This window comes from Microcebus murinus, chromosome 18, assembly GCF_040939455.1.
Source record: "Microcebus murinus isolate Inina chromosome 18, M.murinus_Inina_mat1.0, whole genome shotgun sequence".
NCBI classification, from domain to species: Eukaryota; Metazoa; Chordata; class Mammalia; order Primates; family Cheirogaleidae; genus Microcebus; species Microcebus murinus.
The window spans coordinates 43,906,514-43,928,179 of record NC_134121.1 but is presented as its reverse complement, the minus strand read 5'-3'; the positions used below and the strand labels follow the sequence as shown (position 1 = coordinate 43,928,179).

The 21,666-nt window shown below is 55.0% G+C and overlaps 1 protein-coding gene across 1 annotated transcript; it reads right to left on the bottom strand.

Annotated features, from left to right (window-relative positions):
- Window positions 1-352: 352 nt before the first annotated feature.
- On the bottom strand, window positions 353-20,784 carry LOC105859421 (signal transducer and activator of transcription 5A). The gene is made up of 19 exons (XM_012743216.3): window positions 20,271-20,784; window positions 19,330-19,467; window positions 18,834-18,990; window positions 17,636-17,725; window positions 14,558-14,732; window positions 10,421-10,551; window positions 10,039-10,190; window positions 9,420-9,575; window positions 8,843-9,022; window positions 6,626-6,713; window positions 6,403-6,525; window positions 5,923-6,015; window positions 5,277-5,483; window positions 4,620-4,714; window positions 4,401-4,531; window positions 3,821-3,976; window positions 3,088-3,139; window positions 2,697-2,801; window positions 353-1,684 (listed from the first exon to the last, which is right to left on the bottom strand). The coding sequence occupies exons 2-19, from the start codon at window positions 19,455-19,457 to the stop codon at window positions 1,522-1,524; spliced, it is 2,382 nt and encodes a 793-aa protein (XP_012598670.1). The 5' UTR covers window positions 19,458-19,467; window positions 20,271-20,784; the 3' UTR covers window positions 353-1,521.
- Between the last annotated feature and the right edge of the window lie 882 nt (window positions 20,785-21,666).

The window sequence follows — 21,666 nt, the reverse complement described above, 5'->3', positions numbered from 1 at the left end:
ATCCCCAGCTTTAAGGCCGCTTCCAGGGGTGGCTGCTGAGAGGCCGGCCCACAGTCATGCCTGGCCCTTGGGCTCCCTCCCCAGGGGTTCCTGCCCCGTCTTTTCCTGAAAAACCTCGAGTTCTCTGCTTTCTTGGGAACATGTGGCCCCTAACCTAGTTCCTTAGCCTTCTGAGAAGCCCTGACAGTATTCCAGGGTGGTTAGCACCCTTAAAACCACAGAAAAGGGAGCAGAGTTGTGACTTCAGGCTAAAAGTTAACACCATAAGCCACACAGGAGGGGAGGAACAAAACAACGCCAGCTCCAGGGATCTCCAGCACCGCCAGCTCCCCAAACCAGGAGCCACAGCAGATTTATGAAAAAAACCAAACATTTTATTTAAAAACAAACAAATGTGTGGTCTTTGTACAAACAACAAAAGACTCCCTTCCCCTCGTCCCCACCTCCCTTCAGAGATGTTTAAGCCTGGGACTCCCAGTCTTCTGCGGGCAACCGCCCCTGGCTGTGGGTGGCACAGCCTCCGAGGGAGGGTGTGGGGCCAGAGCGAGGCCACCTCAGACCACAGCCAGTTACGCAAGAACAGAGGCCTCATCTGGGTCCCACCTCCCAGCTTTTACCCCACTCCAGAGTCTGCAGGCACGCAGCAAGTGGCTGCTTGGCCACTCGTCTCTTGCTGCAATTTTTTTTCCAGGAGGGAAGGACCAACTCTGCAAGTCCCCAGTCCCCTGTTCACCTATCATATCCCAGACCAGTCTTTTTCTCCTCTCTAGAAAGCAAGATTGCAAACAAAAAGGCAAAGAAAGAAGGTGAGGCCTGAGGGGAGGGGATCCTGGTGGAACTTTTGGGGGCAGACTTGAAGCCCAACCTCCTGGTTCAAGGACAAGAGGCCAAGTGTGTACAAACTCAGCAGCCCAGACAGCCTTCACTCAACTCAGCTCCGCCATGTGAAGGGCATGGCCATGGCCCACACTCTCAGAATGTTCACACAAAGTTTGGAGTCCACATTCACTAAAGTATAAAATATGACTCAAAAACAAGCCCCAACTACCTCCTGAGGGAAAGAATCAATGACACCAACACGTGTGCGTGGGGACAGCTGCAGGGACGTAGACATGCACACATTTGGGAGGGCGAAGCTGCTCAGGAGCGAGACTTTAGCTTAGAGACTCTGTCTCCTTCCCCTTCTTGGATAATTTCATTCAAACAGCTACCGAGCAGAGGAGGGACACAGGAGGAACAGGCTTGCCTGCACTGAGCACCCGTGGTGACAGAGGCTCAGTCTCTTCCATGACGGAGATAGACCCAGCTGGCTCCTGGATGTGAAGATGGGCCACGGCTGCCGCAGCGCGTACCCAGGACTGCCCAAGCAAGCCGGGCACACCTCGTACACAAGCACATACAAACGCACGCATCCCCGTGCTGCCTTGAAGGCATCAGTATGTACAGCAACTCTAGCATCACAATTAATACAGCTCTTCACACTGAATATCGTTTCCCAAGGGAGGCATGGGATTCGAACATTCATGAGAGGGAGCCTCTGGCAGGAGTGAACAGAACAGCAGGGGGGGAGAGGCGAGGGCCAAGATTGTCCATAGGCCGGCGCAAGAGCTCCTCCACATGCCGGGCTACATCCATGCTCTCGTCCAGGTCAAATTCTCCGTCCTGCTCAAGGACAGGGTCAGGGCTGGTAGGGAGAGAAGGATGTCAGAGGCAGTTGGCACGTCTCGCATTCCCAAACCTGGGGGACAGCCCCTCCTGCTCCCCACTCAAGCCAGTCTCATGAGAATAGGACTTGTCCTGGCCAGACACCCCCAGCCCCACCCCAAGCTGGGCAGCAGTCAGCCATTGGCTCCTGGGGATCCCCCAGTCTACTCACACCTCATCGAATGATCTTAGGAAATCCACTATCCCTCTCTCCTTGTCCTCATCTGTAAAGCCAGGTGGCTGGGCCAACGAGCCTGCCCACCTGCAATGCTATTCACTTAAACTAGGCACCACACCATTCACCAAGCACCTACAGTGGGCTGGGGCTATAACCACCGTACTGCAATTGTCACAGCCACCCGTAATGTAGGCATTCACCCCATTTTATAGAGGAGAAAACAGACTTGGCCATGTTAGGAAACTTGCTCAGGGCCACCTGGCTATAGGTAGTGGAGTTAGGATTAGAATCTGGGTCATTGTGACTCCCAAGCCTTGGTGGGCACACTATAGCTTGCTGTTGCCCAGACATCCAGCCCAGGCCACCCCTAGTAAGGAACAGAATTTGTTTTCTACCCCATTCCCACCTGACTCTTATGGAGAACCGCCCCACAAATAGCTGCCTGTCTCCGGTCCTCACGACAGCCTCCCTGTGCAAATGCTTTACCTGCACTCTCTCGTGTAATCTCACCCCATCTCACAAGGTAGGTGGTTCCTGCCTCCATTTTACAGATGAGGTCACTGAGCAACACAGAGGCCCAATAATTCTCCCAAGGCCACCCAGCTGGTCAGTACTGTAGTGAGGACCGGCTCCTGCCATGTCTAGCTTCAAAATGCTCTGTGTGTTTTCCTGCCTCATCTCGCTCTCCCAGCATCTGGGCCTTGCTCAGACCTAGAGGTGGTCTGGATTCCTTTGCCCCCAGCCTTGCAGGGGGCCAGCCTGGGACGAGGGGGTCCGCTCCTCCCCTGCAGACCCCGATGAGAATGCCACCTACTTTGGTGGGTACATGTTATAGTGAGGCTGGGGGCACACAGATGGGGAGGGTGCATGGTCCATGTACGTGGCGCTGGCTCCGGCATCTGCAGACACGTTCACAAACCTGCAGGAGGAAGCAGGACAGAGCCTCAGCCACCAGGGAAGCAGCGATTTGGGGAGGGGCTGAGGGGGCATCTTTATGTCTTTCTCGGGCCTGGGGCTCTGGCTGCAGGACTGGGCCCTGGGTACTGGCCACAGCACGACCAAGCCCAAGTCCCTCCCTGGGGCTGAGTCAGCTTTGCCACGGGTGGGGGGTCAGAATGTGGGGGCCCAGGAACAGGAGGGACGGCAGTGTCTGGGGAGGAGAAGACAGGCGGGAGGAAAGCCGGAGCCAGGCCCTGGACACTTACTCAGGGACCACTTGCTTGATCTGTGGCTTCACATATCCGTCACCTGCTTTACCTGCCAAGGGGAGAACGGTGGTGAGAATCAAACTCTCTGGGAAGCCCCAGGTGGGGTGGAACCCCGCCCCCCCCACCCCCCCGCAGGCTGCCTCCTGCCCACACCACTCTGGGGCCTCAGCAGGGAAGACTTCCCAAGGACTCCCAGAAAACACCTAGTGATGGATCCAGTCTGAGGGTCCCTGAGATCCCGGCTTCAACCCCAGTCCTGCTCCTCGCTTCTTTTCTGGCCATTTGCTTTCTTCTCTCCCTGCCCCCACCCCTGCCGAACTAGAAACAAACCCGACCAATGGATCTGGGACAGGCTGAAGAGGAAAAAACCTATTCCCCTTTCATCCCACACTCAATTTGGGGGGAAGTTTGAGGGTGGGGAGTGGAGACGGCAGCCGGCTCAGGTGGGAGCAGAGCAGGGACTGGGTGTGAACTGTCCCTGGCACTGCCCACTCCCTGCGCGGGTGCAGAAGTGAGAATTCCCGCCGCTTTAGCTTTGCTTGCAAGCAAGCTGGGATGGGTTTCACTTTCCCTCTCCCTCAACTGAGAGCCCTCAAACCCTCTCAACCATCCCATGGGCCAAAACCTACAGGGGAAATAGCCCTAGGCTTTTCTTGGGGAACCCCCCCTACCCAGCCCATGGGCTCCAGCCCAGGGGGACCCGGCAGCAGCCCAGGGGGACTACACCCACCGAGCACGGGAGTGTAGTACTTGGAGAAGACCTCATCCTTGGGGCGGTCGGGAAACACATAGATGAGATAGCTCAGGTCCCCAAGCCGGTCAGCCAGGGACCTGATGGAGAAATCCCGGGTGGTGAACGGTTTCAGGTTCCACAGGTTGCGGTCCGCTGCGGAAAGGACAACTTCATTCCCACAACCGCTGCCAGCAGGAGGAGGGCCAGGTTGTGGGGGTTTAAGGCTGGCTTGAGAGAAATCTGGGCTGTCACCAGCCTGCACTGCGGGAACGTTCTACTCGGCACCTGGGCAAGCAGACGCAGACAGGCTGGTCGTGGCGGAGGAGAGGGCATGAGGCTGCTGGAGGACTCGCTGGGAGCTTTGGAGTCTACAGGGTGGCAATTTTACGTGCTCCCAAATGGAAAATGATAGAAAAGGAACGCATTTCCAAGCAACATTCCTCCCACGCTGAGCCCAGCCCCAAGCTTTCCGGAAGGCACCTTCTAAGGATGCAAGCCTGAGGGAGGGATGGAGGGTGAGGATCAAGGGGACAGGAGCCAGGGCCCTGGGGCTGCAGGTGGGCAAACGGGCACTCACGGGAGTCAAACTTCCAGGCAATGGTGATGCCCCCGATTTCTGAGTCGCTAAATCGCAGCAAGAAGGTCCCGTCGGGCTTGTTGATGAGCAGGTCATGGGCCTGCTGCTTATTGACAAAACCGAGGATGGCCCTGGTGCACAGAGCATGGAGTGTCACTGCTGAGCCAGCAGCCACCGACCCCAAGCCCAAGGCCGGCCCCCATGGTACCCGTTCCTCACCCGTCATTCCAGTGGGGCTTGTGGTGCTTCTTCAGCACCTCCATCACCCCGTCGAACCACTGCCAGAAGGTGTAGTTCCAGCCAGGCAAGTTCTCCTGCAGCCCCGGGAAACCCCGAGTCAGGGCTGCTGTCCTGGCTCAAAGGTGGCCCAGGAAAGTCAGTACCCTCTTGTCCCCACCTGGCCTTCTCCTAATTCCTCACCCCTCCTTGCCCCCACATTCTGGCATTCCCCAAACTCGTGTCCTCGGGACACAGAGAATAATGACACGGGTACCCGAGACGATCCCATGGATGGGAGTGGGAGGTCTGAGGACGGGACCTCCAGAGTCACTCCTGCTCCAACCTCTCGTTTTACAGATGGGGAAATGGAGGCATAGAGGAAGGAAGGGGCCTGGCAAATCAGTGATCAGGTCTAGGACTAGAACCCGCGGATCCTGACTCCCTGGGCTCTGGGTCCTTCCGTCACCCTGCTCTGGCTCTCGTGGCTGAGCACGGTTCCCACAGCTCCCGCCTGCGCTTCTTGGGTGTACGAGCCCCCGTTTCTCCCGGTGGTGGGAGCGGGTGGGGTGCTAGCCCCGGGCGGTAACCTGTTTATGAGGCAGGGCAGTGACAGGACCCCGTGGGCCAGGGCGGGCAGCTGAGGCCTGGGCTCCTCACCCTGTTGAACTGGGACCAGGACACGGACATGTTGCTGTAGTCCTCGAGGTGGCTGCTGCTGTTGTTGAACAGCTTCTGCGCCAGGAACACGAGGTTCTCCTTGGTCAGGCCCCGGTTGCTCTGCACTTCCGCCTTGAATTTCATGTTGAGCGCCTCGCACAGCTGCGGCCACAGCACTTTGTCAGGCACGGCAAATGGCACCCTGCCCTGGCGGGGGGAAGAATGGGGAAAGGGCAGATTGAAGGAGTTGGGAATGTTTACACACGCACACGCAGGAGATACACAGACACCAAGAGACAGGGGGACTGAGAAAGATCTAGAAAGGTGAAATAAACACAGAGGAAAGGAAGTAGGGGCTGGGCAGAGGAGGGCTGGGCATGCAGGCTAGAGACCCAGGAACCCAGCCACAGCTAAAGGAAGATCCAAGGCCCAAAGACCAGGCCCCCAGACCCTGGAAACCCCAGTCCAGAATCCTGCAATCCAGAAAGAGTGACACACCCGAAGGCAGGCGCCCTTCCCAGCTCACCCTAGGTCTGGTCTGTCCTGGGTGGGGAACGACCACTCAGTAGGGGCCCAGAGGTGGGGCTGACCCCAGGAGAGTCCTAGGGCCTGAGGGGCCCGAGGTGGGGGTTCCAAGGGGCCTCACCGGCTCAGCAAAGGCATTGTCCCATAGCACAGTGGCCGTGGCATTGTGGTCCTGGCTGCCGTGGACGATGACAACCACTGGTAGGGACAGAGTCTACGGGAGTGAACGGAATGAGAGTGGAGGGGGTATGACCACCATCTGCCCTCTGCTTAGGCATGACACCAACCCTCCCGCCTCACCCGCGGTGCCAACCACAAGCCCCTCCCAACAAGCCTAGGCACAGGCAAACAAAAAAACACAACCTATTTCTTCTGAGCCCATTGCCTGAATTGCGTAGGCTAGTCCCAGGTGACAACTTAGCACACAGGTACCCGCAGAGTTAAAGTGGGTTTCTTAGCATCACGGGGCCACTGGCCGGAGAGGCATGTGAGGACTCACGGCTCTCTGGCCTCCCCTAACCAGCCAGGTGGCCCCAGCCAGACCCCTTCACCTCTCTGGGTGACCTGCAGCGATGGAAGGGCTGGGGGCGGGGACACTCACCTTGACCTGGAACACAAGCTCATTGCTGCCAACACTGAACTGAGACTCAAACAGGACGGTGAACTTCTCCTCTGTCACAGACTCCGCACCCCGCCGGTCAGCACGCTTGATCCTCTTCAGTGACTGTACAGCAAGAGGTCAGAGGGGGACAGGGAGATGGCAACGGCTTACAAGGACTCGGCTCTGGGCAGACCTTCCCTCCAGGGCTAGGCGCTGTCCTCACCATGTTCCTGAAGTGGGCGCTGAGCGTGCCTGTGGCTTGGTGATACTCCATCACGCAGCAGTTGTTCAGGATCTCCCCACTGCACTCACTGCAAAGGACAGGCAGGCCCAGCTCCATGTGGGCCCGGGCTAGGAGCAGGGTCCCCTCCATGCCTTGGGCTGGGGTCTTCCCTCTGGTCAGCCCTGCCAGCGGCCCGTGCCCTCCACCCCAAGAACATTCCTCAGTGTCGCTCTGTCCATCAATCTGAGAGTACCCAAGACCAGGTCTTCAATGGTGAGGCCTGGATGTCTGTCATTAGCCTGAAATTCCTTGGGCACTGAGATTGCTATGGGGCCTCTGCTGGTTTCTGGTAGCTTCTGGTGCACTTGAAATAAGTCTTAGCCACAGCCTATGAGGGCCCCTGTGATCAACCCTTGCCCACATTCCTGGCCTGGCTGAGCTCCTCTTCCCTCACTCTGGACACGCAAACCATGCTGACCTTGGCTGTCTGCTGAACAGGCCAAGCTTGGTGCCTACCTCAGGGCCTTTGGACCTGCTCTTCCTGTCACCCCAAACACTCCCAACCTTTTTCTCCTTTGGGTCTCAGCTCAGAGATCCCCTTGGAAATGGCCCCCTCGTCCACCTACCTGCTGTTGCTCACATGCCAGCCTCCACCAACCCCGCCCCAAACACACATCCAGATGCCAGGATAGCACCATATTTTAATCTTCTTTATTTTTTTTATACAGTCTTGCTCTGTTGCCTGGGCTGGAGTGCCATGGCATCAGCCTAGCTCACAGCAACCTCAAACTCCTGGGCTCAAGCAATCCTCCTGCCTCAGCCTCCCAAGTAGCTGGGACTACAGGCATGCACCACCATGCCCAGCTAATTTTTTCTATATATTTTTAGTTGGCCAATTAATTTCTTTCTATTTTTAGTAGAAATGGGGTCTCGCTCTTCCTCAGGTTGGTTTCGAACTCCTGACCTTGAGCAATCCACCCGCCTCGGCCTCGGCCTCGGCCTTCCAGAGTGCTAGGATTACAGGTGTGAGCCATCACACCCAGCATGTTTTCATTTTCTTTCTAGAGTTTATCACTTGTTGGCACCACCTTATTTTTCAAAGTGCATTATTGTCTTTCTCCACAACTAAAATGCAGGCTCTAAGAGAGTGGGAGTCTTGTTTATCTTCTTCCTTATCATAGCCCCAGACCACATGACAAGCACTCAGTAAACATTTTTAATTGGATGAGAAAGAAGGGACCAAATCTCCCACATCACTCATTCACTCATCCACTGCATACTACGTGGGAGACCTGTCCTGACCCTGCCACCCCTTCCCCGGCCACTATATTCTTTCTCTATACTCTTCCCTCAGGTCACGGCACATGTTCTCTCCACCTTGTCACTGCTACCTCCATTCAGCTCGTAGCCTGAGACTAATTGTCATTTCTTCATTCCTGCCCCATGACACCTTCCACATGCCCTGTGACTCTCCCTGGTCACACGGCTACCCCAGTACTGGTTTCTCACTGTCTGCCACCAACTTTGCTAATCCAAAGCATGGGCAAGGAGACACCCAAGTTCTGTCAGGATCACAGTTGCGTCCCCGCCGCTTAGCACGGGTGCTGGGACATTAGTCAGCAAAATGCTACTGACCTGCTCTGTGCAGGGCACAGGCAAGGCCTCTGAGTCTAAGGAGTGTAGTAAACCCCGAATCCTCAGCGTACGATTAATCCACTTACAATTTTCCGATTTTACCGTGGCATAAAGGCCACTCAGCGGGAAGCGGAACAACTCTCTCTCTGATGCCGAGCGGTGGCAGCGAGCCACAGCTCCACTCGGCTGCGCGATCGCCAAACAACCGATACCCTGCAGCGGACCATGTTCCCAGATGATTTTGTCCAACTGTAGGCTAACGTAGGTGTCCTGAGCACATTGAAGGCTAGGCTAAGCTATGATGTTGCGTGTTTAGGTGTCCTAAAGGCGTTTTTGACTTACAATTCTTTCAAATTACAATGGGTTTATCGGGATGTAAGCACACTGTAAGTTGGGGAGCATCTATGTACAGGAACAGAGTAAACTAGGTAGACATGTCTGTATCCCGGGACAAAGGACAAAAGGAAGGGAGGCAGAACTGTCCCCAACCAACTGCATAGGACCCCAACAGCCATAGAAAAGAACAGCCCCCAAACCCGAGCTCAGGGAGAGGCAGGCAGTGGGAGGGAGAGGCACAATTACTTGCGGGTGTTCTCGTTCTTGAGCAGGGACTTGGCCTGCTGCTCGCTGATGATGGTGGCCTTCACCTGGGGGGGGTTCATGTGCACATTCAGCTTCCCGCCCACCAGCAGGCGCACGGTGGCTGCGAACTTGGTCTGGGTCTTCAGGACCTGAGGCGGCTGCTTCTCGATGATGAACGTGCTGCGGGGACACAGTGACCACACGGAGCCTGAGATGCTGGCTCAGGGAGAGGGCTCCAGGCCCTCTGTGTGTTGGGGGCGGGGAGCTGCCTCCCACGGGCTCAGCACTGCTCCCCAGGAGGCAGGAGATGGTGGGGAGGAGGAGGGACAGGAACTCAGCAGCTGGCAGGGGCTGCAGGGCCTGAGGGCACCTCTTGTAGGGTCCACAGTACACACTGGGCAAGGGTGGCACCGGAAGCAGCCCCAGCATCTGAAGAAGGAGCGGGAAGGGCGCCAGGCAGAGAGAGACAGGGGGAAGCAGAGCTCCTGGTCTGGAAAGCCCTGCTGCCCCCACACCCCAACCCCCGCAATGGGAGCTGGCCCTGCCCTGCTGGGTGTGGCTGAGAGGCAGCAGTCACCTGGTCACCAGGGCTGAGATGATGTCTGTGATGGTGGCATTGACCTCGGCCAGCATCTCCTCCACTGGCCCGGGGATGGGCAGCTGCTGGCAGAGGTGCTCGGCCCTGCGGATCTGCTGCCGGTTCTGCCAGATGATCTCGGCCAGCTTCTCACACCTGCACGGGAGCCCCAAGGCCAAAAGGAAGACAATGGCTTCTCCCCCAGACCTCAGGCCAGAGCCTGGGAGCCTCCCAGTCTGGGGAGAACCCCAGGACACAGCTCCACCCTCACCCAGCACTAGGCGTTGGGCTTTCCCCGCATTCCTATCCATTGGCGCAGAGCAGAGCTCCTGCCTTCCAGAAGTGCAGAGAAACACACAGCAGGTGACCCTGACTTAGGCCCAACAAGCTCGAGGGACACTCTGCACACCCCACCCCTGCCCCGTTCCCCAGGACGGTGACTCCCTTCCCGGGGGAGGTGGCACTGCTGGGGCCAAGGTCTGTATCAGGACCCAGACTCACTGAAATAGGAGCTGTCAGAAGGCAGAGGGGGCCTGCTGCACGTGCCACTGCAGGAGGCAGAAGCAGCTGGTGCCACCACCACCTCCCTGCCTGCCCCAGAAACCCCCACGCCCCTTACCAGGACTGCAGCACGTCCAGGCTGCCCTCGGGGGGCCCGCCGTTGCCGGCCAGCTGCTGCCGCCGCTTCCACTGGATCAGTTCGTCGTCCAGAATGATGGTCTGCTGCTTCCGCAGCAGCTGCAGGGTCTTCTGGTGCTTCTCGGCCAGCTCCTGCAGGAAGGTGGGACAGCAGGCCCTGCTGGGCTCCCACAGACAACTCCGCAGGGCCAGCTCAGAAATGGCCCCGGACCTGCTCCCCCTCGCACGACCCCCAGGAAAGGCGGATCTGGACCCCTGCTCCTCGGGGTCCCACTCTTGCCCTGGCTCTATCCCCCTGTCGGGTCCCCAGAGACTCAGGACGGGCGCTCCACGCCTGGGAGGAGGGACCAGCGTTCACTCACCACGCGGTACTGCTGCAGCGTCTGCGCCTCGCGCTGCAGCCAGGCCTCCAGGGACACCTGCTTCTGCTGCAGGGCTGTCTCCCGGCTCAGCCGCTCCTGGGGGCTCAGCTGGGCCAGCTGGGCAAACTGAGCTAGAGGAGGGGACAGGACACCAGGGCTGTCATCTTCCAGCGTCCAGCAGGAGCCCAGAGGAGCCCGCTCACCTGTGCTGGCACAGGACCCTCGGGGGTCAAATATCCCGCCAAGGGCGAGTCGGGTTCCCGACAGCCCGACTGCCAAGGTGAACGGGTCAGAAGGCGGCCCTGGGCCCTGCTCACCCACCCCCATCTCAGCTGCCCCCGGGGCACTGGGAGTGCAGCTGAGGCTGAGTCCTGCCTGTCTCCCGCCACTGCCCCACACAGGGGCTGCCACCCTGCTCACAGGCCCAGCCTGGAGCCAGGCTGCCCCGGTGGGAAGTGCGCCCGCGACCTTCACTAGCCAGGTGAACTTGGGCAAATCACTCTACTCTCCCGTGCCTCGGGAGTCCCATCCGTGGCAGGAACAGGGAGTGGGGCCGGCCTTGTTACTTCTTTCAAAGTATCTATCATGAAATACTCAAGACACATGGAAGGTGCGAAGAGTAATACAAGGAACACCTGCATGTTCAGAACCCAGCCTAAGAAATCAGACATTCCCACAGTTACTGCCGCCTGTATACCTCCCTGCCTTGCAGCCCACCCCTCCCTCACAAAGACAAGCTCCATCCCAGGTGCTGGGACTGCTGCTCCCATCGACAACCTTCCTGAACAGCCCACATCCTTGCCCAGGTGAGTGGAGAAATTGTGCACATCGGGACGCCCTGGCTGGCCTCTGAGGGCCATGTCACACTGACTTCGTCCCTGCCCCATGGGATGCACCACCTGGGACAGACAAAAGCAACTCGAGACAGCCAGGAAAAGCCCAGCACTGGGACTTAGAAAGATGGTTCCCATCTCACTGCAGGCTGCTGAGCAGAAGAGCGTCGTCAGGCACAGAGGGTATCCGAGTAGGCTGGACGGCCACCTCGGGAACCTGCAAGGACCCTCCTAGTCCCTCCTGGAAATCTGCAGCAGCTTCTGGGAAGGAGGCCAGGGAGGCGTGGGGCTGCCGCTCTGCTCCACTGGAGGGAGCTGAGCCTCCCGGGCACAGGCAGATCCCCAATCGTGTCTCTGATTCATGAGCTTGATCAAGGAGACTGAACTGACACTGCACGAGAGCTATACACCCAAACCAGAATCCACACCGAATCCCACGCACAGCAAACAGAAAACCAAGTACACGACAAGAAATACTGTCAACAGTCAAAGGACTTGGGTAGAAATAATAGTCTGAAATCTCCTGCTCCCACCCACAGAAGGGGCTGCCCTTTTTCTGAGGTCAGTCTGGGGTGAATTCAGATGGGAGGAAGATATGCCAGATCATCTTGCCAATATTTACTGAATACCTATGATGTTAAAGTATTACAGGGTATAGAACAGGATTACAGGGTATAGAAAGCACTGACAGGGCAGGGTTAGGAAAAGACCTTAAATAGTTAAATAAAAATGAAAATTGAAAAAAAAATTAAGTGATCAAAGAAAGACAAAAAAGGTAGTTATAGTAATATCTAATAAAGTAGATTTCAAGACAAAGAGTATTATATAGATTAAGACACATTTCATATGATTATGATATCAATTGATAAGATAGTCAAAATAATTATGAATTGTAGACATATCTAATAGCAAAACTTCAAAATATGTAAAGAAAATATTTACAGAATTGGAGTAGATAGTTTCACAATAATAATAAGAGATTTTGACACCTCTCTTCTAGTAACTGATAAAGCAATAAGGAAAAAAAATCAATAAAGACACAGATTGGTGGTTTTCAAAATATAGACCAAGGATCCCTGGAGGTTTCCTAAGACCCTTATAGGAGTCCCTCAAGGTCAAAACTATTTTCATAAGACCATATTTGCCTCTTTCACTCTTAATATCACATAAGTATCCAGTAGAGTTTTCCAGAGACTGTAAGATGTGTGATACTACAACAGTTTGCAAGCAAGATCCAGCTATCTTTTTCTGAGTCAGTCTCATTCTGTTGCCGGGACTAGAGTGCCATGGTGTCAGGCTAGCTCACAGCAACCTCAAACTCCTGGGCTCAAGCAATCCTTCTGCCTCAGCCTCCCGAGTAGCTGGGACTACAGGCATGTGCCACCATGCCCAGCTAATTTTTTCTATATATTTTTAGTTGGCCAATTAATTTCTTTCTATTTTTAGTAGAGACAGCGTCTGGCTCTTGCTCAGGCTAGTCTTGAACTCCTGACCTGAGTCATCCGCGCGCCTCAGCCTCCCAGAGTGCTAGGACTATAGGCGTGAGCCACCGCGCCCCACCCAGCTATCTCTTATTAAGTCTAACATTAAAGAGATTTGCAAACATGTAAAGCAATGCCACTCTATTCACTAAGTTTTGTTTTGGAAAGTAGCCTGAAATAGATGAATAGATGCTGTGTTTGTTTATTTTTTGTAAAACTTTACGTTAACATTATTGAATTTATTATTGATTTTTTGAATGAAATAACTATAGAAAATACATTCTTTTCAAGTGCATGTTTTCACCAAGATAGAGCATATACTGGGCCACAAGACAAGTCTCAAGAAATTTATAAGAACTGAGATCATATAGAGTATGTTCTCTGGTCACAGCAAAATTCAATAACAAGACAATATTAAAATCAATAATATGCCATATAGAAAAAAACAAAAATTAAACACATTTTAAAATAACATATGGGTAAACGAATTAATCACAAGAGAAATTAGAAAATACTTCAAAGCGAATGATCACATACAGAATTTCCAAATTTATGGGATGCAGCTAAAGCAGTGCTTAGAGGGATATTTATAACTTTGAATATAGATATAGAAAAGAAGAAAGGTCTAAAATCAATTACCTAAGATTCTGCCTTGAGAAACCAGATTAAAAAGAGCAAAGGAAAAGGCAGTTTGACACTTCTTATTCTCACTAGGATGGGGTGACATATCTGTGGGGTCAGTCTGGAGTGGGAAGGAGATGGGCCATGTCTCAAGACTACTCAAATTGTACCTGGGGTTAATTCCTTCAGAGGTTATTTTTTCTATCCCCACACCCATATCAAGCTTACAACCATTGGCAAATTACAGACCTAGGATATAGGAGAATTTTCCACTGTCGCTCTGTCCCCCAAGTCCACATCCTATCTGTGAGGCTCAAGAAGGTGCACTCGGCTGGGCGCGGTGGCTCACGCCTGTAGTCCTAGCTCTCTGGGAGGCCGAGGTGGGTGGATTGCTCAAGGTCAGGAGTTCGAAACCAGCCTGAGCAAGAGCGAGACCCCGTCTCTACTAAAAATAGAAAGAAATTAATTGGCCAACTAATATATATATAGAAAAAATTAGCCGGGCATGGTGGTGCGTGCCTGTAGTCCCAGCTACTCAGGAGGCTGAGGCAGAAGGATTGCTTGAGCCCAGGAGTTTGAGGTTGCTGTGAGGTAGGCTGACGCCACCGCACTCACTCTAGCCTGGGCAACAAAGTGAGACTCTGTCTTAACTACAAAAAAAAAAAAAAAAAAAGAAGGTGCACTCCTGGAGTTCCACCTCTCCCCATCCTGGTTCAACCACAAGACTCCCAGCCCAAGTTAGGGAGTCCCAACCCCTTGAGTTAGGAAACACTTCGCCCATATTTATTCATTTGTTCAGATATTGACTAAATACCTACAATGAAGGAGAGAATACTGGTTAGTAGAGTACAAGCATTTTATGACATATCTCTAGTTAAGATCCAGTTCTGCAATTTGCAGGGAACCTAGGCCAAGTTATTTGTTCTCTTTGAACCTCAGTGTTACCATCTGCAAAGTGGGGAGAACACAAACTATCCACTTGATATGCTTGTTGTGAGGATTGCATTAAATAATGCACACAAAGGTCTCAGCCAGAGTCTCGCCCACGGCAGGGGCTCAATCTCCAGGAGCCATTCCTTCCACCTGGCTTTGGGCAAGATGTTGAGGAGATGGATAGTGCCCTAGCCCCTACCCTGCAGAAGCTCACAGAATGTTCCTTGCTCCCACCCTGGCTGCACGTGGCACCCAACGCCCCTCCTCACCCTGGATCCTCAGGCTCTCCTGGTACTGGATGATGAAGTACTCCTGCGTCTGCTGCAGCTTCTTCAGCTCGTTCTCTGTGTCCTGCGTGACCAGTCGCAGCTCCTCAAATGTCTGGTTGATCTGAAGGTGTTTCTGGGACATGGCATCAACCAGGATCCCAGCAGGGGAGCTGCACTAGAGACAGACAGAGTGGCAGTCACGAGGGGCAGCGAGCTGGGCAGAGAGGATGGGAGAAAACCTCAGGCTCTGGGGAGCGCTGATACTACAGACCCCAAACTCCAAATCCAGGGTGAGAAAGGAGGGTTCTCTAAGTCAGAAGGGTAGTCATTGGCCAGCATTGGGGTGGAAAGGGGAAAGAGAGAGCAAAAACAAGTGACCTCGCAAATAACGCACCTTCAGGGTACAAACTTCTATTTCGGATCTGGCCTGCACTAGAGTATTCGAAACAGGGTCCATCTAATTTCCCGCAGAACAACTACTGCTTGACACATCCCAGGTGTCCCATGGGTTTCCCTACTAATGATGATGACCGCTCATCCCACATCCATTTACTGAGCCAGGGCCACGGCCGTGTATGTTCTGGGGAAGTGGAGGGGACAGGGCTGTATGGATACATGTCATGTGCATCCTCACCCAAGACCTTCTTGTAACTGAGGAAGTGGGAAGAGGCAGAACCTCTCACAGGAGCCCTGCAGACCCAAAAATGAAGTCACAGGGGAGGTGTCAACAAGGCCTCCTTGGATCCAGCCACTCCTTCAGCACCTGGCTGAGAAGGGACTTTCCAATGACCTGTTCACAGAATAAAAGGCAAACCCCTTCCCACAGCGTCTGCGGGCCTGGCTGGTAGCCCCTGCCTGCTTCCACCTCGGCCTCCCTGCTGCCCAGGCTCACCGGCTACGTGTGCTTTCTATTTCCATTCCTTGAACACACAGGCGTGTTCCTGCCTCGGGGCCTTTGCACTTGTTGTTCCATCATTCTGGAACATTCTGGCACCAAATCCTTCTGAGGCAAGCGCTTGAACTGGTACCTTTTCAGAGGGGCTTTCTCTGATGGGCCAATTCACAGTAGTACTGCTCTTATCTGAAAGTGTCTTGTTCCCGTATTTGTTTACTTGTTTCTGGTCTGTCTCCCTGCACGAGGATGGGAGGCCCTCAAGTGCTCAGACCTCGTCTGTCCCTCGCAGCACAGAATCCCCAAGGTCTAGTACATCAGGGTGTTCAAGAACAGCTTTCTGGCTGGGGAAAGGAATGGTCCCCCAGACCAAGACAACACCAGCACCATGAACATGTATTTTTCAATCAGGGCTGAATTCACCTGTATGTTTACAGGGAGCTCTGTGACTGCAGGAAGTCAGGGTCACAGGGGTTGTGCTGGAAGACCCTTTTTGACCTGCCTTCTGCTCCCCTCTACCTATTTTTCTGTGTTGTAACTCTGCAGCTGGCTCCTTTACCCCAGTTACACTTTTTTTTTTGAGACAGAGTCTTACTTTGTTGCCTGGGCTAGAGTACTGTGGCGTCAGCCTAGCTTACAGCAACCTCAGACTCCTGGGCTCAAGCAATCCCTTTGCCTCAGCCTCCCGAGTAGCTGGGACTACAGGCATGCACCACCATGCCCGGCTAATTTTTTCTATATATTTTAGTTGGCCAATTAACTTCTTTGTATTTTTTTAGTAGAGACGGGGTCTTGCTTTTGCTCAGGCTGGTTTTTCGAGCTCTTGACCTAGAGAGATCCACCAGCCTTGGCCTCCCAGAGTACTAGGATTACAGGCGTGAGCCACCACGCCCGACCTACCCCAGTTACTCTTACTACTTAAAAACCTTCAAACGTGATAAGATGGCTCATGCCTTCCCACCCTCAAATATACTGTTGTTATTATCATTATTCTGCAAGAGACAGGGTCTCACTATGTTGCCCAGGCTGGACTTGAACTCCTGGGCTCAAGGGATCCTCCTGGCTCAGCCTCCTGAGTAGCTGGGATTACAGGTGTGTGCCATTGCACCCAGCCTATTGTCACTTTTGACTAGAAAACTCATCCCTCCTCCTTTCCCCCTCCTTCCCACTGTAGTTCAGATGTCCTGGTCCTCAGGACACGCCCCTGCCAGCAGGCCCCCATCTGAGTTAGGTACTTTTCCATATATGCCATCTTAGCACTCAGCTCACCTCTAGAGAATCTATCATCGCCAGAATTCCTTCTGGGCAGGGACCAGGCCCTTATCTGTTTCTCTAGTCCTAGTCCAGCATCAGACACACAGTCGGACCTCAATAAATGTTTACTGAGTGAACTGTGAAGTTCCTGAAATTAGTGTCCACAACAATAAAAAATAAATAAATAATAAATAATAAATAGTGCTCTGGGCACTATTCTAAGATTTTTAGCTGTTACACCACTAGATGAAATTCATTTTGCTTTATTGCAGATGATACATCACTTGCACCATGGTTCATGCAGATGTTAACACCTTCATGATTTCAGAACTTGAGAGATGAGTCCTGTTCCCCCTCCCTGGGCCTCACTTCCCTGAGTCCGCCTCTCTCAGTTCCTAGGCTGTTTCTCCTTGCGGCTACTACCAGAGTACATTTCTTATTTTGGCCTCAGCCCCACTGATTGAATGTCAAATCTTTTCCCCTGGTGAATGGTAATGTCATCTCTGACACAGATGGAGTTTCCAGGGGGGTTTGCGTATGTGTGTGCATGTGTATATGCGAGTGCGTGTGTTTAGGGCTTGCTTTTCTGTTCGGTTGGTCAGTTTGTCTATCCTTGGCCCACATAGTATCTCATTTAATCCTCACAGCAACCCTATAAGGGAGGGACTATTACTAGCCCCTTTTTACAATAGAAGAAATAGAGATTCAGAGAGCCTAAGCAACTTGCTCAAGTCACACAGCTAGTAAGTGGGACTGGACCCAGGGGGTCACTCCACACCAGCATGTAATGCTGCCTCTCACACTTGCTCCTGGCCTCTATTTCTTTGGTGCTCTCCTCATGCCAGTGTTTTATGTAAATATGGTTGTGTCTGGACAGAAGGGCATATGGAAGGACCTCCCAACTCCTCTCCCCACACCCACAGGACACTCACATTGTTGGCTTCTCGGACCAGCCTCTGTTCATTGTACAGAATGTGCCGGATGCAGCGGACCAGCTCCATGGGGCAGCGGTCATACGTGTTCTGAAAGAGCCCAAGAGCAGCTCCCAGCGGCCACCCTCTGCCCCGGCCATGCCTGTCCCCATGCCATGCCCACCCCTTTCTCTCTCTCCGCCTCTGCCTCAGCTTTCCCCAGGGAGCCTCAGAGGAAGAAGGCTCAGGGACACCTCTATCTCTTCTTTCCTCGACTTCCCCTCCCAGATCTTCGTATTTGGTTTGCAGTGAATCAGAAACCCACAGTTTACAAAGCACTTCCAATCTATCTTCTCCTCTGACTCTCACAGCATGGAAACCCCATGACACAGGCAGAAACTGTCATCCCTGCTTCACAGATGAGAAAACTGGTGCTCAGAGAAGTTACGTGTTTGTCCAGAGGCAACCAAGTAAGTGAGCAGATGATTTTAGACTCAGGGCATCTGAGGCCAAGGTCAATGTAATTTCTACTATACTCCTGACCTAGGCTCCTATGTGGCTTCCCCTCAGGTTTATCCTGTTTCCTCCTTCTTCTGGGATGGACTTTTATTTCCCTAGAGCTCTGTTGTTTGTGTCTAAGAAGGGCTCTCTAAGAAACACGATTGAGTTCCAATAAATGCTTGACTCTGATTACCACCCACACCCCTTTCCTGCTTCCACAAAACTCCCTCTCTTCCTCCACGCTGCCCTCCCCCATGTGAAGGAGAAGCTACATCCTATTTCCAAACCCTTAATTCAAGCCCCTGTGTCCAGCTCTTGCCTCCAGTGCAGCTCTGCTCCCCTCCTGCCTTTAAAAGAGCCCAAGAGGGAGGTCTGGTTGCCCCTTCCCTCATTTCTAGAATCTGCCGGTCTTCCTTTCTCCAACAAAGGAACCCTGACTCAGTCTACCTCCATCCCTTCTGCCTCATCTGCCCATAATGCCAGTTCACCCACCCCCCTTCTGCTGGGAACAACCACCACCCACCTTTGCTTTGTAATATGCTAAAGGACAGGTCTGATTTAGAAAGAGGGGGTGGGGGAAATTGAAGAAAAGTTGCCAATAAGCTCATGGTCATATGGTGAGTCAGTGGCCAGGCCAGGAAAAAACCCAAGGGTTCTGATGCTGGAAGGAGAAGAGCAGACGCTGCATCCCTGCAGGTGGCCCCGAGTCCACACCCACCTGGAGCTGCGTGGCGTAGTGCCCCAGCTTGATCTTCAGTAAAAACCCATCTTCCCCCACCTGGTGCTCCGCCTTCTTCTGCAGCTCTTGCACCAGGCCCTCCAGGAGCTGGGTGGCCTGGGCTTGGTCCTGGGGATTGTCCAGGTCAATGGCATCCCTTGGGGCAGGGCAGGAGAGGGAAATTTGCTGTGAGACCTCCTTGGTTAAAGAGGTCAGGCAGCAAGAGTGAAATGGAAATCCCAGGCTCGTGACTAAGGGCAGTCCAGGGCCCACAAGACTTGTTCCTGGCAACTCCACAGGCATCAAAGTCTAGAAACATCCTCTCTGTCCTCCCAGGCTCCCATTTCCCTCTTCCCTTTTCCCAGGGACACCACCCCTTGGGCACGGAAGACAGATAGGACCAGAGTCACACTAAACCATAATGAGAAGAACTAGAGGCCAAGAGGCCTGGACAGCAGGGATCTGCAGAGGAGGGCGCAGGGGAGGGGGCGTCTACCATGGCTGGCTCTCAATCCACTGTGCCAAGTAGTGCCGGACCTCGATGGGGAAGTGCTGTCCGTACAGCACCTGCATCTGGCGCAGCGCATCTCCCTGCAGCTGCTGGGCCTGAATCCAGCCCGCCATGGCCGTCCACCTAGGGCGAGCAGAGGGCTGAAGAGGCATCTCCCAGGCAGAGGCCCTGCCATGTCTACCCATCCCTGGACCACGGTCAGGACAGGCCCTTCCCCTCCTGCAGACACATTTTCCTGTGCGGGAACGAGGAAGGGAAGGGCACCCCTCTCCTCCAGCTAGGAACCCGCTGAAGCTGGGGTGAAGGGGGGGGCTCTCGAGAGGCAGGTGCCCTCCCTGTCTTCCTCTCTCCTCGCCCCACGGGGCTTCCCGGGGAGAGGGGGTGGGGAGGCTAGAAAATGAAAGAGAAACTTGACAGTGGAGGCCCACAGGCCCTGTGGAGAGGGCTGCTAGACTCCCCCCACCCTGCCTAGGATACCGAGGCAGTTTCTGGAAGGGGAGACCTTCCAATCCAAAGTTAGGGCGATGCAGCGAAGGCGCCCACTTAACGGCTTGGCCCTCTCGGGCACGTGGCTGGGGCTGTTGAAGACAGGGTTGGGGGTGTCTATGCCACCCCCTCTGGCTGCGCCCACCAGCTGTGCTCCAGCGTCTCCCCAGGTCCAGCACGACAGCGCCCCCTCTCCACTGCGCGCAGGGACGGCGCCCACTCTTGGCCGCCTCCCTTCATCCCCGTCCCTCGTCCCTCGTCCCTCGTCCCTCGTGCTTCGCCCGCGCTGCCGAAACTCCCTCTCGGCGCCAGGGACTGACCCCTGCCCTGCGCCCGGCCGTCGGGCTCCGGGGTGCCAGGGGGCTGGGGCGCGGCGCAGGGGCGGGAGTCCAGTGTCCCCTCTTCGCGCGCCGCCCGGGGCGCACCACGCCGCCACCCACCTGGTGGGGCCGAGCCGTCTGGCAGCCGGGCCGGCTCTGCGCCCCGCGGCTCTCGCTCCCGGCTCGGGCTCCTGGCGGCGGCGGCCGAGGCGGCTGTTACTACAGGAAGGAGCAGAGAGCAGCGATTTCCTCCTCAAAGGTCAGCTGCCTCCGATAGACCATACACAGCGCGCGAGCGCTCGCCAACACCCCTCCCCGCCTCGGTCGCTCCCTCCCGCCTCCGCCCTCGGTCGCTGGCTCCCGGGCAAGTGCGCAGCAGCCGCGGCCGGGCCGGGCGGGCGGCGAGGCGGGGCGGCGCCGGGCCGAAGGGGCTGCCCCGACGGCGGGGTCCCCCGGGAGTCCCAGCTGCGCTCGCCTGCGGCTCCGCGGAAGCGTCCCAGGACCGGCGGAGTGGGATGGAGTGGGAGGGCCGGGAAATCCCAAACCAGGGCCTCGGTTTTCCCGTGTGTTAAGAGGGAGGAGGGGAGGGTGCTCTCCTTGCGGACGCCTTCCAGCTCTAGCGTGTGTCATCTTCCCAATCTCCAGATTTAAAAAGTAAATGTGTGGGGGGAGGCGGGGATGGGGGCCACAGCTTTTGTGGCCTCGGAGGCAAAGCCCTAGGGAGCAGAAGGGCTGGGGATTTCGGAGAAGCCAAGCTCAGCCCCGCACACCCACCTCCCTCCTTCCATTCCTCCCACCACCTAAAATCACCTGTCGAGGAGGAACAGGAAAGAACCTTGGCAGTCATATTTCAACTTCTCTCCCCTCCACAATTTTGCAGGTAAGGAATAGAAGTCCCAGGAGGAGAAAGGGCTTGCCCAGGGCCACACAGTGGGCACTCGGCCTACCCACAGACTGTGGCCCATAAACTGTCCAGCTCCTCCATGTGCCCCGCCCAGCGGCATCTGAGGCTGGTCCTACCTTCAGAAAAGTCCAGGGAGGGGCTGTCTTGAGTCCTCCCAGCCTCACTACTACTGATAGGCCTTGCCACAGCAGCGATCATCCTCCCTGGAGCCTTGCCTGGGTCACAGTCCCCTCCCCAAGAGCCCCCCCCCCCCACCACAAGGCCCAAGAGGTTGGGCAAGGCCGGGCTGGCAGCCTCCCATTCCCTTTGCCCAGCGTCCCTCTCCTCTGGGCCTCCCCCCTGCCTGGCAGCTGGTATTGGCAGCACCAGGGGATGGGCCAGCCCTGCTGCCCACTCACAGCCCAGCTGGGCCAAGACTGCGTGTCCTGGGGGGGAATCATTCTCATCTGCTCCCTCCCTCCCCCTGCAATTCCTGCTTGGATCTGCCCTTTTCTCTCCATTCCCACACGCCTATTCAGAGAATAAATGAAGTTTAAAGCTGCAGTAGCCGGAATGTCTGGGTTCTCCCCACCTTCCATGTGTGGTCACAGTGTCTTAGTTGGCAGGATCACG

Excerpts from the sequence above, each read along its gene's own strand:
- LOC105859421 (XM_012743216.3), bottom strand. The coding sequence starts at position 19,457 with ATGGCGGGCTGGATTCAGGCCCAGCAGCTGCAGGGAGATGCGCTGCGC. Across the intron at positions 10,191-10,420 it reads CGCTGCAGCAGTACCGCGTG|GAGCTGGCCGAGAAGCACCA; the intron begins GTGAGTGAACGC and ends ACCTTCCTGCAG. Across the intron at positions 2,802-3,087 it reads ATCAAGCAAGTGGTCCCTGA|GTTTGTGAACGTGTCTGCAG; the intron begins GTAAGTGTCCAG and ends TTCCTCCTGCAG.